The 18,657-nt window shown below is 36.3% G+C and overlaps 2 protein-coding genes across 2 annotated transcripts in view; both read right to left on the bottom strand.

Moving 5' to 3' along the window:
• The window catches only part of PSEN1 (presenilin 1), a 75,950-nt gene that overhangs the window by 19,091 nt on the left and 38,202 nt on the right, over positions 1–18,657 (bottom strand). The window contains exons 5-7 of the mRNA XM_079698783.1: positions 13,966–14,033; positions 8,754–8,974; positions 4,187–4,285 (exon numbers count right to left, since the gene is read on the bottom strand). Of these exons, the coding sequence (XP_079554909.1) occupies positions 4,187–4,285; positions 8,754–8,974; positions 13,966–14,033 (388 nt within the window). The remainder of the gene's footprint in view (positions 1–4,186; positions 4,286–8,753; positions 8,975–13,965; positions 14,034–18,657) is intronic.
• Positions 17,460–18,631, bottom strand: LOC307050774 (zinc finger CCHC-type and RNA-binding motif-containing protein 1-like). The gene has a single exon (XM_079701027.1). The coding sequence runs from the start codon at positions 18,522–18,524 to the stop codon at positions 17,829–17,831; it is 696 nt and encodes a 231-aa protein (XP_079557153.1). The 5' UTR covers positions 18,525–18,631; the 3' UTR covers positions 17,460–17,828.

Below are 18,657 nucleotides of genomic sequence, written 5' to 3'. Positions count from 1 at the left end.
CATGTATTGTTTTAAATCTTGCTTTTTGTATTTAATATATAATCTTTTTTTTTTTTTTTTTGCGGTACGCGGGCCTCTCACTGTTGTGGCCTCTCCTGTTGCAGAGCACAGGTTCCGGATGCACAGACTCAGCGGCCATGGCTCACGGGCCCAGCCGCTCCACAGCATGTGGGATCCTCCCGGACCAGGGCACGAATCTGTGGCCCCAGCATCGGCAGGCGGACTCTCAACCACTGCGCCACCAGGGAAGCCCAATATATAATCTTTGACATTTAAAAAAAAAGAATCAGAAATACATAGAGCTATTTCATTCTTTTAAATGGCTGCACAACCATCCATTGTATGAATGTACCGTAACTGTTTGAAAGTGTTCCTTTTTGATGGACACTTAGGTTATTTCCATTTACTTCTTAATATAAGCACTGTTTCAGTGAACATCCTTCTATACTTTTACAAGTATATTCATTACTCTAAATTCCTAGCATTCACTATTAACATTTGGTGTAACATTCTGTATGAACAAATATAAAATATATGAATAGTAGATTTTAATTTCCAGGAATAACACAGAAGAAGCTCACACGCAAATGCTCATTAAGAGGAAAATGCTGATGCTCAAAACCTCGTCTGTTCTTTTTGGCCGAAAAACACCATAAACACATGATAATAAATTTATATGGGAATAAAAGTAAGAGAAAGATCCTTGCATTTCAGACACTGGGTGCTCTAAAGCTTTACCAGACTTCTCCAGCTACAAGCACAATCCCCACCTTCTCCACTTCCCACAAAGGACCTAACAGCAAGTTCATAAGAAAGACTGAGGTGAACTAACACGTGCTCCCAACTTGACCTCTCTCTACGTTCCACTATCTTCTGCTTTCCTGTCTTTTCCTTCCTTCCGGGTCTTTCACTATTCTCATCTAATTCCTCTTACTGAACTCTTAGAGCTATTTCTACCTGCTTCGTTTATTACTTTGCTCCAGTAATTACTTCTTCTTGCTGGTCTCTTCAAAGCCTTTCTCCACTGGCTCCTTTCCCTCAACCTTCTCTCTCCTGGAACCATCTTTCCTCAAACCTGTTCTCTTCTCAAGTCACCACTGCTCTGCCTGTGAACTAGTAGGTGATACTTACTTCTCCTTCTTCATACCCAGTCTCTGTCCACTGTATCACTTCCACTGCCAGTGCCAGCAAAACCCAGACAGACACACACAGACACACACACACAGACGCACACTTTACACCCTTTGGAATACTGCTTCTGGTCCTATCATTCAACTGAAATTGCTCTCTTAAATGTCACTAAAGATGTCTAAAGCACCAAATTCTATATGGTTTACTTAGTCCTCATCATCCTTCACTTCTTTATAGCATCTGACATTCTCTCCTTCTTGAAACTCTGCTTTTTTAATAACTCAACAGATAAATAGGCCAAAAGTCCACAAGGATATATATCACACTGATAATACTGGTAAGTAACTGCTTGGTAAAGTATTAAGATTGGGGATGACAGTTATAATGAAATTTAACTTTATCTGTAATTCAAAAATTTTTTCAATGATAAAGTATTAACGTTATTACTTGTATAATTAAAATTTAATTCTAAAAATATGGAAAAATACAATACCAAGCCAGTCATAAAACAAGAAATTTAAATATGCAGCTAAAAAATACATTAAAAAGTCCAAATAATCATTAATAGTTATTAATAACTATTAACTAATGGTTATTAATTACTATTAACTAATAGTTATTACTATTAACTAATAGTTATTAGCTGATTACTATTAACTAATAGTTATTAGTCAATAAGCCAAGATGAAAACTAAAACAAGATGTTTTTTGTCTATTAGTTTCCCATACACATATACAAACAAGTGATAATGAAGGTGTTAGTTAATTAGGACCTTCACACTACTGAAGGGAATATAAATTGGTATAGCCTTTTGAGGAGGCAATCTGGCACTATCAAAATTTAAAGGCACACATCCTTTGACTTAGCAATTCCATTTCTATGAATGTATCTGTACAACAATATTCACAAATTCATAAATGTTCTCTGCAAGCACTGTTTGTAATGGGAAATGATCAATAAAGATACCCTTTATTTAATATCTATATAAGAGAAAACTATGCAGACATTTCATGTACTGATATGAAAAAACAGTCATGCTACTGCTAAGTGAAAAATGCTGGTTTTCCCAATTTTCTGATATTTTCTTATGTTCCATTTACTATTCTCTCTTCATTTCTTACTCTCTAAACATAGTAGTTGACAAAGATCTACTCCTGGTGTCCTCCTCTCTTCTCCTTTGATTTGAATCACTCATCCACTCCCACAGCTGCAACTGTCACCTCCATGCTGATGTTCTTCAATTCTGCATCTCTATTATCAACCTTTTCCTTTGCACTGGTACTTCATTTCTAAACTCCTGCTGGAAATTTCTACGTGGATGGCTCACAGGTCCTGCCAAGAAAATTAGATATGGGCTACAGGCAACACTACACAGATTTCTCAAATAAGAAAAACCTCTCTTCTTTATCATCCTTCCTTTAAGCTTTAAACTTCTCTCACTCGTCACTAAGAATGACTGAAACTACCTCCAAAAGCTCTCATCAAGGCCTTTCCCTTGACTGCCATTACCTATCCCATAATTCAGACTCTCATTACTTTCCACCTAGATCATGGCAATATCTGTTTAGTTATGCTTCCCGTTCTCCTCCCTCCCATTCATCTTGCACAATGCTGCAAGCTTACAAAGGCACAGCTCTGATCACATTAGTCTTCTGTTAAGACCTTCTATGATTCCCAAGTGATCATGAATAGAATACAGAGATCTAAACCAGTCTCTCAAAGCTATCCGTGATCTTGCCCTAAGTGCCTTTCCAAACCCATCTCCTAGTACTCTCCCTATTTTGTACTCCATGTTTTAGTCAACTGGAACACTTGAAATTTGAAAAAGATGCCCCACACTTATGCCTCCAAGCCATTCTTTGTGACAAGCCCACTTAAAAAAAAAAAATTTATTTGGCTGCATTGGGTCTTCGTTGCTGCGTGGGCTTCAGTAGTTGTGGCGTGCAGGCTCAGTAGTTGTGGCACAGGGGCTTAGTTCCTCCGTGGCGTGTGGCATCTTCCCGGACCAGGGATCGAACCTGTGTCCCCTGCACTGGCAGGCGGATTCTTAACCACTGCGCCATCAGGGAAGTCCCCAAGTCCCCATGGAAATGACTCTTCCATCTGTGCTTGCTGAAATCCTACCCACCCTTCGAAGGTTCAATCCAAATGCTGTCTCTTCCATGAAGCCTTTCTCTGATTCCCCATTTAGATTTTCCGTTTTGAGCTCTTTCTGCACTTTGCGTTCCTTCTGAATAATCTGAAAACAGTCTGCCTCGAATGTTGTTTATATACTTGTCTTATCTCACTTCTAAATTGTAAGCAAGGGAATTCCCTGGCGGTCCAGTGGTTACGACTCTGAGTTTTCACTGCTGAGGCTTGGGTTCGATTCCTGGTCGGGAAACTAAAATCTCACGTGCCGCGCAGCACGGCAAAAAAAAATAAAAATAAAAATGTAAGCAAATGCACTCTGAGGGAAAGCAAAGTATCTTTTTTTTTTTTAAATTTAGTTTTTGGCCATGCCACGGCAGGTGGGATATTAGTTCCCCGACCAGGCCCCCTGAATTGGAAGCATGGAGTCTTAACCACTGGACAGCCAGGGAAGTCCCTCTTAATCATCTTTATATCCTCCACAGTGCTCTGTGGGAGCAGATCAGGTCAATGATGAATAAATATTTACTGAATGATTAGGAAGTGTATGAATCTAAAACCAAAAAAAGGGCAAACCCATTCTGAAGGAAAAGTACAATTCCTTCAACATGCTAGTGCAAGATCCACCCACAATATATGTATATAACAAGTACTCAATAGTTCTTGATTAATAAGATTTTAAATGAGAATACTGGCTCCTCAATCTCTAAATATTTCTTCTATCTCCACACATACTGAAAACTCTCTTGAACCAATGTCAGGCAGAAGATAATAATTTGCAAGGAAACAGATCTGCAGCAGTTCCATCAATGCTATGCATTTAAGGTGAGAATAAGTACCATGATAATGATCATAATTACATGTGTTTGAATCTCTGTAAATTCTAAGCTGTTCACTAGCTTAACATCATTCTGAAATACTTACAAGAGTAAATAAGAGCCGGAAAGAGAGTTTCATTTCTCTCCTGAGCTGTTTCAACCAGCATACGAAGTGGGCCTTTTGGACACAAAACAGCCACTAAATCTAGAAAAAGAAAAATAGAAAAGACATCTGAAAAATGGATTGGCTAAACATGTAAATGGGTGTGTGAGGGAGGAATTAACCAATTGAAAAGGTTTAATTTTTTTTACACAGAAAGATGTTGAATTAATATGAAATAAACAGCAGGTAAGCTGATGGGGAGGAGGATGGAGACAATCTAAACAAAATACACAAAACCACACAGAGACCTGTGCAAACTTCATTTTGGTTTGACTGCTATTTGGTTAGTTTACAGTGTATCATCGTTGGGTTCTAGGAATAAGTCTTCTCAGTTTGAAGAAAAGAGGCAGAAATAATGACAAGACAGAATTATTCTAGAGCAGTTGTCAATTTCCAAAGCAGAAACAAGGACAAGCCATTTCCAAACAAAACATACCTATGAGCCACAAACTGAAGGTTTACTTTAGGAGGGATTTAATAGAGGGGATTTGACTTAACTTTTCAAAATATGAAGAACAGAGTAGAAGAGATTCATCTTCTCCCCTTTTTGAAAACAGTATATGTACTATTTAGGGCTACTTGAAATAAGAGGGCAGTAAATTTAAACAAAACAAAATAACTAATAAACCTCTGCATGAGTTTAGCATTTCTTTAGCTCTCCTGTCAAAAGCACTTCACAAATATTTAGGTATCAGAATACATGTGGTGCTGAAAAGTGTCTTATTTTACAAAAACAGCAACTCGGAGGAGGAAGCAATATGCATAAATTATTCTTGATTCTACCACCATCTCTCTCCAATAACTGCAGTTTTTCTTACATTTGCTATGTCGTGAAAATTCAGAGTGTAGAAATACAGAAAATAATTTCAAACATTTAATAATGGGAAACAGATATAGGTAAATTTGTAAAGGAAGATTTGATAGCTTGTGTTGACATTACTATCATTCAGATGCATTTAAGTAAAAAACCGCACACCTGCAAGTGGTCATGTCTTCTTGTACACTACTACTACTACTACTACTACTACTACTACTACTACTACTACTACAATAAAACACACACACAAACACATGCACACACACACAAAATCTCTACTCTCACTGCTTCCATTTTGATTTGTTTGGGATGAGAAAAGGGAAATTTGCCGTGCTCTGAAATAATGAGATTTCTAACCTGTTTCAACCTGCAATGTCCTGTAACTATCTTGGTTTTTTGACACACTACTCCTTATAGAATTGCTAAATGATAAACGCTTATTTTTTAGAGCAATTAAAGTGAATTAAGATTAATTTTGTTTTGAAATTCTTAGAAAAATCTTTGTGACATCTTGAGATCTTATGGAAATGGAGTTAAGAATCATTACTCTAAATATTGGACACAAAAGTCTTTTATTTTAAAGGAACTCAAAAGGTCTGTGGAGATAATTTGCATATGTATGGAAGAAACAGAGGGTTGATGGGAGAAACAGTGTAATGTAGTAGAAAGAATACGGGACTTAGGACTCATATTCTAGATCAAATGGTGTTAAGCTTGGGCAAATACTTTACCTCTACAAACTTCAGATTCTTAGCAGTAAAACAAGAATAACCGCCTTGCTTACTTCACAGGATTATACATTTTAAAGAAACAGCTAATACTTACTGATAGATACCATTATACATGTGTACTGTACATATTGTTTAATTTAATCTTCATAATAACTAAGACTCGGGGGTTGAGCAATGTCTGTGGCCACATACCCAATAAATGATAGGAGTAGAAGTCTGGATTTGAACCCAGGCAGTCTGTCTCCAGAACTGGCTTTTTTTTTTTTTAATATCAAAAATGGAATCAGACTCTTTATTATGATTCAACCCTGATGTTTCATTTAATCAAGTTTTAACTTGCTCTAGTATGTCATAATGGTGCCTTGTGAGGCCTGTAGCGTGAGACTGTATGGTGGTGGAAGTTCCACTGCACACATTGTTCAAGAGCCCAGCACTGTATATTTAGAAGTGAAATAGTCACTATAACAGTATCTGGAACTCCAAAGTGGATAAAGTGAGGTGGCCTGTATTGTGGGTTTAATACGTACTGAGACATGTATAACTTTGATTTCTATTTTTGGTATCTGTGAGGCAAGAGATTCTCAGTTATTTTCCCTAAAGAGGGAAACCTTGGATAAGTAATTGCTGTTGCTACCACTGGCAGACCAGGTGGCTAGACCACTTGCAATGTCCCAAGGGTCTGTAAAAATGCACAGATGGAGCCAACTGTTGGCCAGATTAAGACGACTGCCCAAAGTTCAGCTAATTTTGCTGACCCTTGGATCCCATTCTTTGATCAAGGATGCCTGGATAAAGCAATGAAAAGCAGAGCTCTCCAAGTGAGCTCCTTCACATGTAGTTTTGATGCTGTCCATAAAGTGTACAAACTCCCACTGCTGTTTGTTCACTCATTTGATCCCAAAGGGCTCCCGTGGTAGCCAGGGGTCCAAGAGAGGGGTGACCTCCTCTAGCACCTTGTCAACTGGCAAGGGACTGAGGAAAGAAGAGGCCACCCTCTCCTGTGGGTGAGATACTCCAGGGGGCCCAGACTCAGCTCTATCATATGGCTAACATTTCTGTCTTAGCAAGGAAGCCCTGGCGGCTGTGCTGAGCTTGTATAATGCTGCCTCCATGATATGGAGATAAGGAACAGATGGATTCGGAGCTTCACAGGTTCACGGCCTGTGAAAACCTGTTTCCAAGAGAGCTCGGTATGTAGTCAGAAATGGCCATTCTAAACGTGTACAGCATGGGACCAAAAAGGGTAGTTCCTCACACCAGAGATCCGTGGGCAACTTATGATCATAGTGAGTGATCCAGATATTTCAGGAGGTATGAGAAGAGGTTGCTAAGGCCTCTACAGTGAATGATTCTCTGGGGCGGGAGAAGGGACACTAACGGAAGTAACTACTGTATTACAATTTGGACAGATTCTAGAGCCTTATGTTGTAGGAGGTCCCCATTCAAGGTGGGCCAATTTGTAACAGTATAAATAGGCTTAAGTAAAATTTGTAAATGAAGAGTATATTGCCTCCAGATCCCCAAAGGGCCTAAAACATAGTGGGCTTGTTTTAACATCGTGGGCGCAGAGACGGTCAGCTGCTATTTCTTGACAGTGCCAGAGATGCAGAAGCCCTCAGCTTACCAAGTAACTTTCAGGAATTTAACTGGGGTGGCAGAGCCTTGTACTATGGTACAGGGAAATGCCACCTCCCTTTTGAGCTCTATTGTGAATATCTGTATGTCCTCACCAAGTAGGTCCAGTGAATTTATTCAGAGGATGATATCATCAGTGTAATGTTGTATCTGTGCTCCTGGAAAAAGGTGGATGTGGTTAAGATCTAGCCTGCAAAGATTTTGTGCAACAGTAGTAGGGTTGCTAAAGTACCCGAGTCACTAAGTAAAGATATGTGTCCCTTTGAAGGAAAAGGCAAACTGTGGCTGTCGAAAAAGGCATGGAACAGAAGAACATATTGATAAAATCTCTGACTGCAAAGTATTAACCAGCTGCTGACTGGATGGAGCGCAGAACTGGCATTCTTGATCGCAGCTGTGCAATGAAAAGATGAGTACTTTGCAAACCATCAAATACTATACAACCTAAGGTCACTATGAAAAGTCCGTCACAAAGAGTATATGACTTCTACAGTTCTGTGACTGACTGCTCAAATATGAGAACAGAGCCAATCGAATTCTATTTCCACAGACGTTTTATTCATCAATCAAGGGGGAATGATGAGGTTTTCTACTACAGGTCACCTGACATTTTAATAAGCATTTGAATAGGGATGAAAGAACACTGCAGTTATACAGAGACCACAAACTGACCTCTGAAAACGGATCTCTTTTTGGCTTTTATGCAAAGTGAGAGTTACAGAGTTCACATCTTGGTTATTCATGGCTAAGGTATATTCTGACTTTTCAGGACCCATGTCACATGGGTTGCTAATAAATTTGAAGCTCACACTGCCCAAATAAGTTTTATCTTTAAAAGAGTAGTTCTACTCAAGTTGCCTTACAAAAAGTAGTTAACTTAATTTTTATATTAAAAATTAGTTGAGCACTTTATGTGTCAAGCACTCCGCTAGTGCTTTCCGCCAAATATTCTGAGAAGCATTATTCCCATTTTCCAAATGAGGAAACTGAAGCTCAAAGGGCCCGAATCACCTTCATAAAGTCATGAAGGCTATCAGTGGTAGTGATGGGATTTGAATCTAAGTTTAGGACCAGCAGTCTATGGATCCTTCCACTAACTCATCACTGAGTTAAACTGGGGGGGATTAATAAAACATTTTTAAAGAACTTAACCTCAAAAAATTTGAAATCTTTATATGAAAAAGATAGTAGAGTTAACTGATTATTTACTGAAAAGCTATGGGACATTACTGTTGTCATTTTCCCCAAGTCAAGATAACTAGAAGAGGAAGGAAAACACACCAGGAGGTATTTCTGTGATGAACAAAATGTCAGTCTTGGGTTTTACCATATACTGAAATCACAGCCAAGATGAGCCACGCGGTCCATTCTGGGAGGTACTTGATAAATACCAGGGCCATGAGAGCACTGATCATAATGAGATATGCCTGCTGGAGTCTCAGTGGACCTTTCCAGTGAATGGCAATCATTCCCACCACACCAAAATTCCAGATCAGGAGTGCAACTGTAATGTAGTCCATGGCAACATTATAAGTTTTAAACACTTCCCTGAAAAAAATTAAACAGATATCTAAAAAGATTTGCATACAATAAGTTTCATCAAAACATTTTTTAGAACTATGGTTCTAACATAGATATTCATTATTCATATCCCAGCTTCACACTTTTACCATATCTTTCTTAAATTAATGCACTTTTTTCCTCAAGTTGAGCTTATTTTAACAGAAAACTCTGTATCAGTCATATAAATGGGAAACCAGTATCACAGGCCACAGCTATAAAAATAAGTACAAAAACTAAAAAAAAGGCCATATAACACCTAAAATGCTATTCTATACTTTGGGAAATGCTTGTTTGAAGTACCTGAAATCGGAAAAAATTAAACATGCAAAATAAATTTTAGAGCTTAGGACATAAGGTGTTATTTTCATAAAATTTAGTGCAGCCATTAAATGTATATATATGTTTTATACACATACACACAAACATGGGATACAGGCATGATATACTGTTGCCTGAAAAAAATATATGATCTCATTTACATGAAATAGTGTGTGAGAAGAGAGAGCAAGAGATCGATGTAGTAGTTCCTGAAAAGATGCAGGACTTATCTTTAGATGATGGGAGTCTGGAATTTTTAAAACTTTTCTTCTTTTCTTTCTTTCTTTTTTTTTTTTTCCACAATGAATGAATGAATGGATTTTTATAATGAAGAAAATAGTATTTTAATTTTGGCAGGGGGAATTCCATCTTAAAATAAAGAGATACAAATATAGAAGATGGGTAACTAAGGAGAAAGAAAGCACTCGTTTATTTAAGCACAAACTTTGGTTCCTGGAGACTATCCAGAAAGGTGATCTTTCCATTTTGAAATTTCAAAATAAATGTTGAAATTTCTGGATGATGTAGGTATTCGTATTAAGCATTTCAGATATCCCAGCACTCAAAACAAAAAAACCCCAAACTCCAAACTATTGTTATCTTTGGCTAGGTAATATATGCCTAAAATGTAAAATTCCCAACATATTCTGTGAAAAGTTTCCCCCCAAACCTTGTCTCCCTCTCCAAAGGAAAGCACTATTATTAACTTCATATGCATCCTTCCAGAGAGTGTCCATACATATCATAAATATACTTCTTTACTGGACACAAATGATAGCATACACATTGTTCTAAACCAGGGTTTTTTCTCTTAACGATATTCCTGGAGAACTTTCCACATTAGTATACTAGAGTACCTCATTCTTTTCAATGGCTTTATTGTATGGATGTACCATAATTTATTTAACCAGTTTTCTATTGATGGATACTTAGATTGATTCCATTCTTTTGCTATCAGAAACAATGCTGCAATGATTATCCCCACAGATTACTAGGTTCAGGACATATTCATACAAAACTTTAATGGATATGCCAAACTGCTCTTAATCAAAGTTTTGCATCAATGTGTGCATGTTTATTTTCCTGCAACCTTGCCAAATTAGAACATTTATTAAACTATTTGATCTTGTTAACCTAATGTACAGCTTTAATTAGCATTAATTTTATAAGGAGGGTGTGCATATTTTCATATATTTAAAAGTAACTTGTCTTTCTCTTTCTGTTGACTATTTTTTCATAACCTTCACCCATTTTTTTTCTGTTAGGTTGTTGTTGATCTTATTGCCATGTAGAGGTTTATATATAAAGTAAATTAGCCTTTGTCTATAAAATGAGTTGAAAACACACTTAGCAGTTGGTCATTCATCTTCTGATTTTTTTCATGGTGTGGTTGGTTGGCTTGATTTTTGGGTTTTGTGTGAATGTGTGTATGTGTGTGTATATATATATATGTGTGTATATATTTATATATAAAACATTAGATTTAAGGAAGGACCTTTAAAGTTACATATTTAAATAAATATATATATATACTTAAATTCCCCATCCTCCATGGTTTTCTCTAGTCCTTTTATGGTTTTACTTTCATATTAAAAATTTTTTTTAGAAGTGATTTTATTTTTTATTTATTTTCTTTTTTTAAAGCGTTCTTTTTAAAATTAATTTATTTTATTTTATTTATTTTTGGCTGCTTTGGGTCTTCGTTGCTGTGTGTGGGCTTTCTCTGGTTGCGGTGAGCAGGGGCTACTCTTCGTTGTGGTGCGCAGGCTTCTCATTGCAGTGGCCTCTCTTGTTGTAGAGCACAGGCTCTAGGCGCGCAGGCTTCAGTAGTTGTGGCACCTGGGCTTCAGTAGTTGTGGCTCGCGGGCTCTAAAGCGCAGGCTCAGTAGTTGTGGCGCACACGCTTAAGTTGCTCTGCGGCATGTGGGATCTTCCTGGACCAGGGCTCGAACCCGTGTCCCCTGCATTGGCAGGCGGATTCTTAACCACTGCGCCACCAGGGAAGCCCCCATATTTAAATTTTTAATCTATTGGAATTTATCCTAGTATAGATATAAAGAAGAAGTTCAAAATTTTCCTCTGGATGACTACCCAATTAACTCAACACCAATTACTAAATAATCCATTTACAGCCTATTGATTCTATAATACCTTTATCATAAATTAAATTCCTTTATATATTTGAGCATTTTTTAAGTCCTTCTAATCTTTTCTACTGATTATCTGTTTATAGTGCAGGTGTCACTATTTTAATTATTATAGTTTTATAATTTTTTTTGTTTTGTTTTTTGTTTTAAGTTATTTATTTATTTATTTTTGGTTGTGTTGGCTCTTCGTTGCTGTGCACGGGCTTTCTCTAGTTGTGGCGAGCGGGGGCTACTCTTCGTTGCAGTGTGCAGGCTTCTCATTGCGGTGGCTTCTCTTGTTGCAGAGCACGGGCTCTAGGCACATGGGCTTAGTTGCTCCACGGCATGCGGGATCCTCCCGGACCAGGGCTCGAACGCATGTCCTCTGCATTGGCAGGCAGATTCTTAACCACTGTGCCACCAGGGAAGTCTCTAGTTTTATAATTTTGTATCAGGTAGGAGTAGTATCCCTCAGTTTTCTTCTTTTTTACGATTCTTTGGGGTACCTTCACTTATTTATTTTTTCAAATAAATTTTAAAATTATCTTGTCCAGATTAAAAATAAATCTTATTTGTATTTTTATTGGGCTTATATTAAAATTTAAAATAAACTTGAGAGAACTGACATCTTTATGATGATATTCTTTCTATGTAACCTGGTATAATTTTCCATTTGTTTAAGTCTTCTTTTTAAGCCCTAAAGAGGCATTTTAAAATTTCTCTATTTTATTTATTTATTTATTTTTTAAATTTTGGCCACACTGCATGGCTTGCAGGATCTCAGTTCCCTGACCAGGGATTGAATCTGGGCAACAGCAGTGAAAGCACCAAATCTTAACCTTTAAACCACTAGGGAACTCCCTAAAATTTCTTAATAATAGAGCTTAAACAATTTACTGTTTAATCCTAGATATTTTCTCTTTCTTGCTGCTCTCATAAATGGGATTTTTTTCTTTTCTTTATGTTTTCTAACTAGTTGTTTACATGATGGCTATTGATTTATGTTAATTAATTTTGTATGCAGTTGCCTTACCAAATTTACTTAGTGATTCTAATTGTTTTTTTGGTTAATTCTGAAACCAAGTAAACAATCATTTTATCTCTAATTACTGATAATTTAACCTTCTCTTCCAAGTTGTGTAGCTCTTATTTCTTTGTCTTATTTAATTGCATTCACTAGTCCCTCCAGAGCAATGACTGACAACAATAGTGATAAAGGAAATCCTCATCTTGTCCTAACAGTAACAGGTGTGCTTCTGAAGTTTTCCTGAGAGGATGATACCAATCGTTAGAATAAGATTCATATATTTTATCATGTTAGAGAACTAATCATCTGTTTTATTATGGAATTTGACCAAGGACAAGTGTTGAATTTTGTCAAATTCTTGTTAGCATGTACAAGATGATGACTTAGTAACATGGTGACTTGTATTGATATTTCCTAATAATAAACCAGTCTCCCATTCTGCAAACAAACTCCATTTGATCATATGTATTATACCCTCAAAGGGTTGTTGCTGAATCCTGTTAGTGAATATTTAGTTATTCTTTTGGCATCAATAAATAGGACTGATCCACAGTTTCCTTTTTCTTGATAATTCATAGGGTTTTGGTACCAGTGTTACCCTGCCTTCCTAAAAAGAATCTGGAAGCTTTTCTTCTTTTTCTATGTCCTGGAACAGTTAAAATAGCATTAGAGTTATCCGCTCCTTAAAGGTTTAATAGAATTCCCCTATGAAACCATTTGGGCCTGGTATTGTTGTTACTGGTGGAGGGGGGATGAGAACCTCTTCAACAACCTTTTGTATTTCTTCTTTGCTCTACTTAGATTTTCTATCGCTTCAGTGGTCAGTTTTGGTAATTAGTTTTTTCCTAGAAAATCATCCATTTCATAGAGATTCTTACATTTATTTCTTTTGTCTATGGTTATTCCCCCTGCTTCTACCAAAGAATTAACTCTTCAATTTATTTTTTAGTTTTATTGCTTCTTCCTAATTTAAGAGCTAGTGCAATGGTTTATGACCTGTATTCTGACACTGGGGCTGAGAGAAAGGCAAGGCGGGCAAACCTCTGAGCCTCTCTATTCTCTTCAACAGAGCAGCTCCACTTTTTTCTATTTTATATGTGAAGTTCTCAGGTAAGATTTCATTTGAAAGGCGAAAGACTAACTGATGAAACAATATAAAAGTTTAAAAATCAATTCATGTTTATACACATGCTTGAAATGTTTTCACATTCTGATTCAAAGATTACTACTAGAAGTAAAGAATACAGTAAATTCTTTACTAAAAAGACATAGAATTAACTGTAGTCTTGAGTTCTTTCAGTTCTACTTATTATAAACAAGGATCAACAAAAGAATATCCCTATCGATAATATTAACTAGTTCTATATATACCAAGGATGGCCTATACATGGAAAGAATTATAATTTAAGAATAATTCATCAACAAAGTACATTTCTTTAAGTGACAGTTATAGAGCCCAAATAAAGTTAATTTCTGAAAAACAGACCAAATATTTCACTACTTACCCCAAGTAAATGAAGGAGAAAAAGAACAGCAACAATAGGGATGAAATAATAAGCCAGGCATGGATGACCTAGAAAAGAGTTTCAGTATAATTAACAGATCCCATAACCCTAAAAAAATCCAAATTTCTTACTTCAAAAATTGTATATTACTTCTGTATGTGTTATGATTTTCAAATGGCAAAACACAAGCAGCTTTGGGATCAGTGAGTACCTATAACAGAACTCTTTGGTACTGAACTACTCATAATATAAATAGAAATTTCACCAAAATACATGTAGACCTTCGTTCCTTTAGAAATAGATAAAATCTTAAAAAGAAAAGAATACATTAAAAAAACCAAATTATCGAAGACAACCTATGGGACTTCCCTGGTGGTGCAGTGGTTAAGAATCTGCCTACCAATGCAGGGGACACAGGTTTGAGCCCTGGTCCGGGAAGATCCCACATGCCGCGGAGCAACTAAGCCCCTGCACCACAACTACTGAGCCTGCGCTCTAGGGCCCGTGAGTCACAACTACTGAGCCCGCGTGCCACAACTACCAAAGCCCGCGCACATCGAACTCATGGTCTGCAACAAGAGGAGCCACCACAATAAGATGCCAGTGCACAGCAATGAAGAATAGCCCCCGCTCGCCGCAACTAGAGAAAGCCCGCAAGCAGCAATGAAGACCCAATGCAGCCTAAATAAATAAATAAATAAATAAATAAATAAATAAATAAAGTTTTAAGGGTTATTGTTTTAAAAAAAAAAACAAAGACAAAGACAACCTACGGAATGGGAGAAAATATTTGCAAATGATATGACTGACAAGGGGTTAACATCCAAAATATATGAACAAACCAAACAACTCAATGTCAAAAAACAAACAACCCAATCAAAAAATGGGCAGAAGGCCTAAAGAGACATTTTCCCAAAGAATACATACACGTGGCCAACAGGCACATGCAAAGAAGCTCAATATTGTTAATTATTAGAGAAATGCAAATCAAAACGAGTTATCACCTCATACTTGTCAGAATAGCTATCATCAAAATGACCACAAATAACAAGTATTGGCGAGAATGTGGAGAAAAGGGAACTTCTGTACCCTGTTGGTGGGAATGTAAATTTGTGCAGCCACTGTGGAAACCAGTATGGAGGTTCCTCAAAAAACTAAAAATAAAACTACCATATGATCCAGTAATTCCACTGCTGGGTATGTATCCAGGAAAAACAAAAACACTAATTTGAAAAGATACATGCACCCCTATGTTCACAGCAGCACTATTTACAACAGGCAAGATATGGAAGCAACCCAACTGTCCATCAACAGAAGAACGGATAAATAAGATGTGTACACACACACACACACACACACACACACACACAGAGGAATATTATTCAGCCTTAAAAAAGAATAAAATTCTTCCATTTGCAGCAATGTGGATGGACCTAGAGAGTATTAGGCTTAGTGAAATAAGTCAGACAGAGAAAGACAAATACTGTATGATACCACTTATATGTGGAATCTAAAAAGCAATACAAATAAATGTACATGTAAAACAGAAACAGATGCACAGATATAGAAAACAGATTAGTGGTTACCAAAGGGGAATGGGAAGTGAGGGGTACAATTTAGAGGTATGCCAATGTTCATTGCAGCACTATTTACAATAGCCAGTACATGGAAGCAACCTAAATGTCCATCGACAGACGAATGGATAAAGAAGATGCGGTACATATATACAATGGAATATTACTCAGCTGTAAAAAGAACAAAATAATGCCACTTGCAGCAACATGGATGGACCTAGAGATTGTCATACGGAATGAAGTCAGACAAAGAAAGACAAATATCATATGATATTGCTTATATGTGGAATCTAAAAATAAGAGTACAAATGAGCTTATTTACAAAAGAGAAGTAGACTCATAGATGTAGAAAACAAACTTATGGTTACCAGGGGATAAGGGTGGGGAGGGATAAACTGGGAGATTGGAATGGACATATACACACTACTATATATAAGATAGATAACTAATAAGAACCTGCTGTATAGCACAGGGGACTCTACTCAATACTCTGTAATGGCCTATATGGGAAAGAATCTGAAAAAAAAAAAAAGAGTGGATATATATAGACATATAACTGATTCACTTTGCTGTACTCCTGAAACCAACACAACATTGTAAAGCAACTATACTCCAATAAAAAAACAAAAACAAATTAGGGGTATGGGATTAGGAGGTACAAACCACTATGTATAAAATAGATAAGCAACAAGAATATATTTTATAGCACATGGAATTATAGCCATTATCTTGTAATAACTTTTAATGGAGTATAATCTGTAAAAATAACAAATCACTATGCTGTATACCTGAAACTAATATAATACTGTAAATTAACTATACTTCGATTAAAAAAATTATCATCAGAGTCAACAGTTAACATTTAAACTTTAAAGCAGCAATATTTTCGATGGAGGAATTTTGATGTATTTCTTAAATAAACAATAAATTAATTGATAAGTAATCGCTAATAACTTGATAAAATAAAATAACTGATAAATCAAATTCAATAAAATTGAAAATCAGATATTCAGTTAAGTGACCTATGTACACATACTTTAACTGTACAGAGAAAATAGGTTGTCTAAATTACATAACCATTTGACAAAAGAATACTCTGAGGTTTCTATAAGTATTATTGAATCTGAGGTTTCAATAAGTATTGCTATGTTATGTTTATTTTACTTGGTTCATTAATAAGTTAATACTTATATGTCAGTCCATTAATATTATGCAGAATTCATATAGAACTATATAAATATTAGTCATTATTACTCATGTACAGCTTATTAATATGAGAGATAGAATCAGAACCTGATTTTTAATTAATTTCTTTGGCCACACCATGTGGCATGTGGGATCTGAGTTCCCCAACGAGGGGTCGAACCTGTGCCCCCTGCAGTGGAAGCCTGGAGTCTTAACCACTAGACCGCCAGGGAAGTCCCCAGACCTTGATTTTTATAATCTATTACACAAGATAAAAAAATTTTATGGTAATTTTATGTAATAAGTACACTGGGGAAAATACTATACAACCCAAGGAGTCTGGGGTTTTAAAAAATAGAATGGAGAAGCATGATAAATTGTCAGGTAATTTTTAACCAAAAGTGAAATTATTTTGAGGTAGATACACCCATAATATGCTTTATGCTTTCAATGAACTTTACTGTTTAATGACAGGAGTTACTTAATCAACAACTTTCCCAAACATATCTCTTAATCAGAAAAGACCAAATCAAACCCTAAAGAAAAAGGAGAAAAGAAAAGCTCCAAATCAAAAATATTATTTTGTCTTCTTTTTTAAAAAAATCTCCCACACACACCTCCCAGATCCAGCTGTTCCAATTATCTCACTCTAAGCTATCAAAATCTAGTTGTTACTAATGTTAACATTAGAATCTATGTTAATTTTGTCTTGTGGTTCCATTTTGATCACTCAAGGTGATCTGTGATTGTCAATTCTTTTTTTTGTTTTAAAGATGAAATTTATTTCAAAAGTCCTCAAATAAGCCAATCATGAATAAACTTTTATAATGAACTTCTCAAACAAATCTTTTTACTTATCTACCTTTTTTCTCGGGATGACAATAGCATTATTATGATAGTATTAAGTTTTCTTTTTTATTCAAATGAACTTTTCAAGATTAATGATTATTAGCAAATCTTGATGCAAGATAAACATGATACTTTAAAATTACTTTTCAATTTCCTATGAACTATTTTAAAGTAAAAAACTATTTGGTACTAAGTGTTCTTATGTTCAAATTCTAAAAGTAATCTTTAGTCCCAATGGAACTTGATACTCCAAGATTAAAAAAAATTTTTAATGGTATTGACATAATATATATAATTATAATCACTAAGTTCCTCCTCATCACTGAAATATGTGCTTTTCTTTATCCTTGGGCGTCTTGAATCATCTGATGTTGAGGGACCCCCTGAACTGGGTTTCCATTTTCTTTGTTCTTCTTCAATTTTGGCTTGCTGGAAAGCTATGGCCTGACTGAGGCTGTCAAGAGCAGGATCTTCTCCTTCATCATCACTTTCTTCTACTTCTTCAATTTCTTCTTCTAGTTCAGGAATTTTCTTTTTTTTCTTTTTCTCTTTTTTCTTTGGAGGTTCACGTTCTCCAAGCATATTTTTAGGACAGGCATAACTTAAGTGTCCACTTTCCCCACATTCATAACACTTAGATTTATCAAAGTAGTTTCGTCTTCGAATGAACTCAGCTGCTCTTCCATTGTCAATAGCAATGCTTGCTTTTATCACTCTACCGAATAACTGTTTGTTGTTTATTGCCCTGGTACAGTTTTGTGCAGAGTCTTTATCCAAAAATAAAATAAATGCAACCCCTTTACTCTTCCTGGTATCTTTATCTTTCATTATAGTAACCTTTACAACTTTGCCATACTTGGAAAATATCTGGTATAAGTCATTGTTGGTCAGGGAAAAGGGCAGGTTGGATACATACACTGTGCTTTTACTTGGGGCCAATCCACCACTCATTTCTTCAGGTGGGGCAGGCCCGGGAGACTAGAAGAGAGCGAGCCCTCAGCTCACTCGGGGCTCAACCCCGACTGTTCGTCGCCCCTTGCAGCTGCCTTGGCATCACGGGTCCTGGGACGGGTCAGGAGCCGGC

The sequence above is a fragment of the Hyperoodon ampullatus genome (assembly GCF_949752795.1).
Source record: "Hyperoodon ampullatus genome assembly, chromosome: 3".
Taxonomy (NCBI): Eukaryota; Metazoa; Chordata; class Mammalia; order Artiodactyla; family Ziphiidae; genus Hyperoodon; species Hyperoodon ampullatus.
The sequence above is the reverse complement of the archived record's forward strand: the minus strand, read 5'-3'. Positions and strand labels throughout refer to the sequence as shown.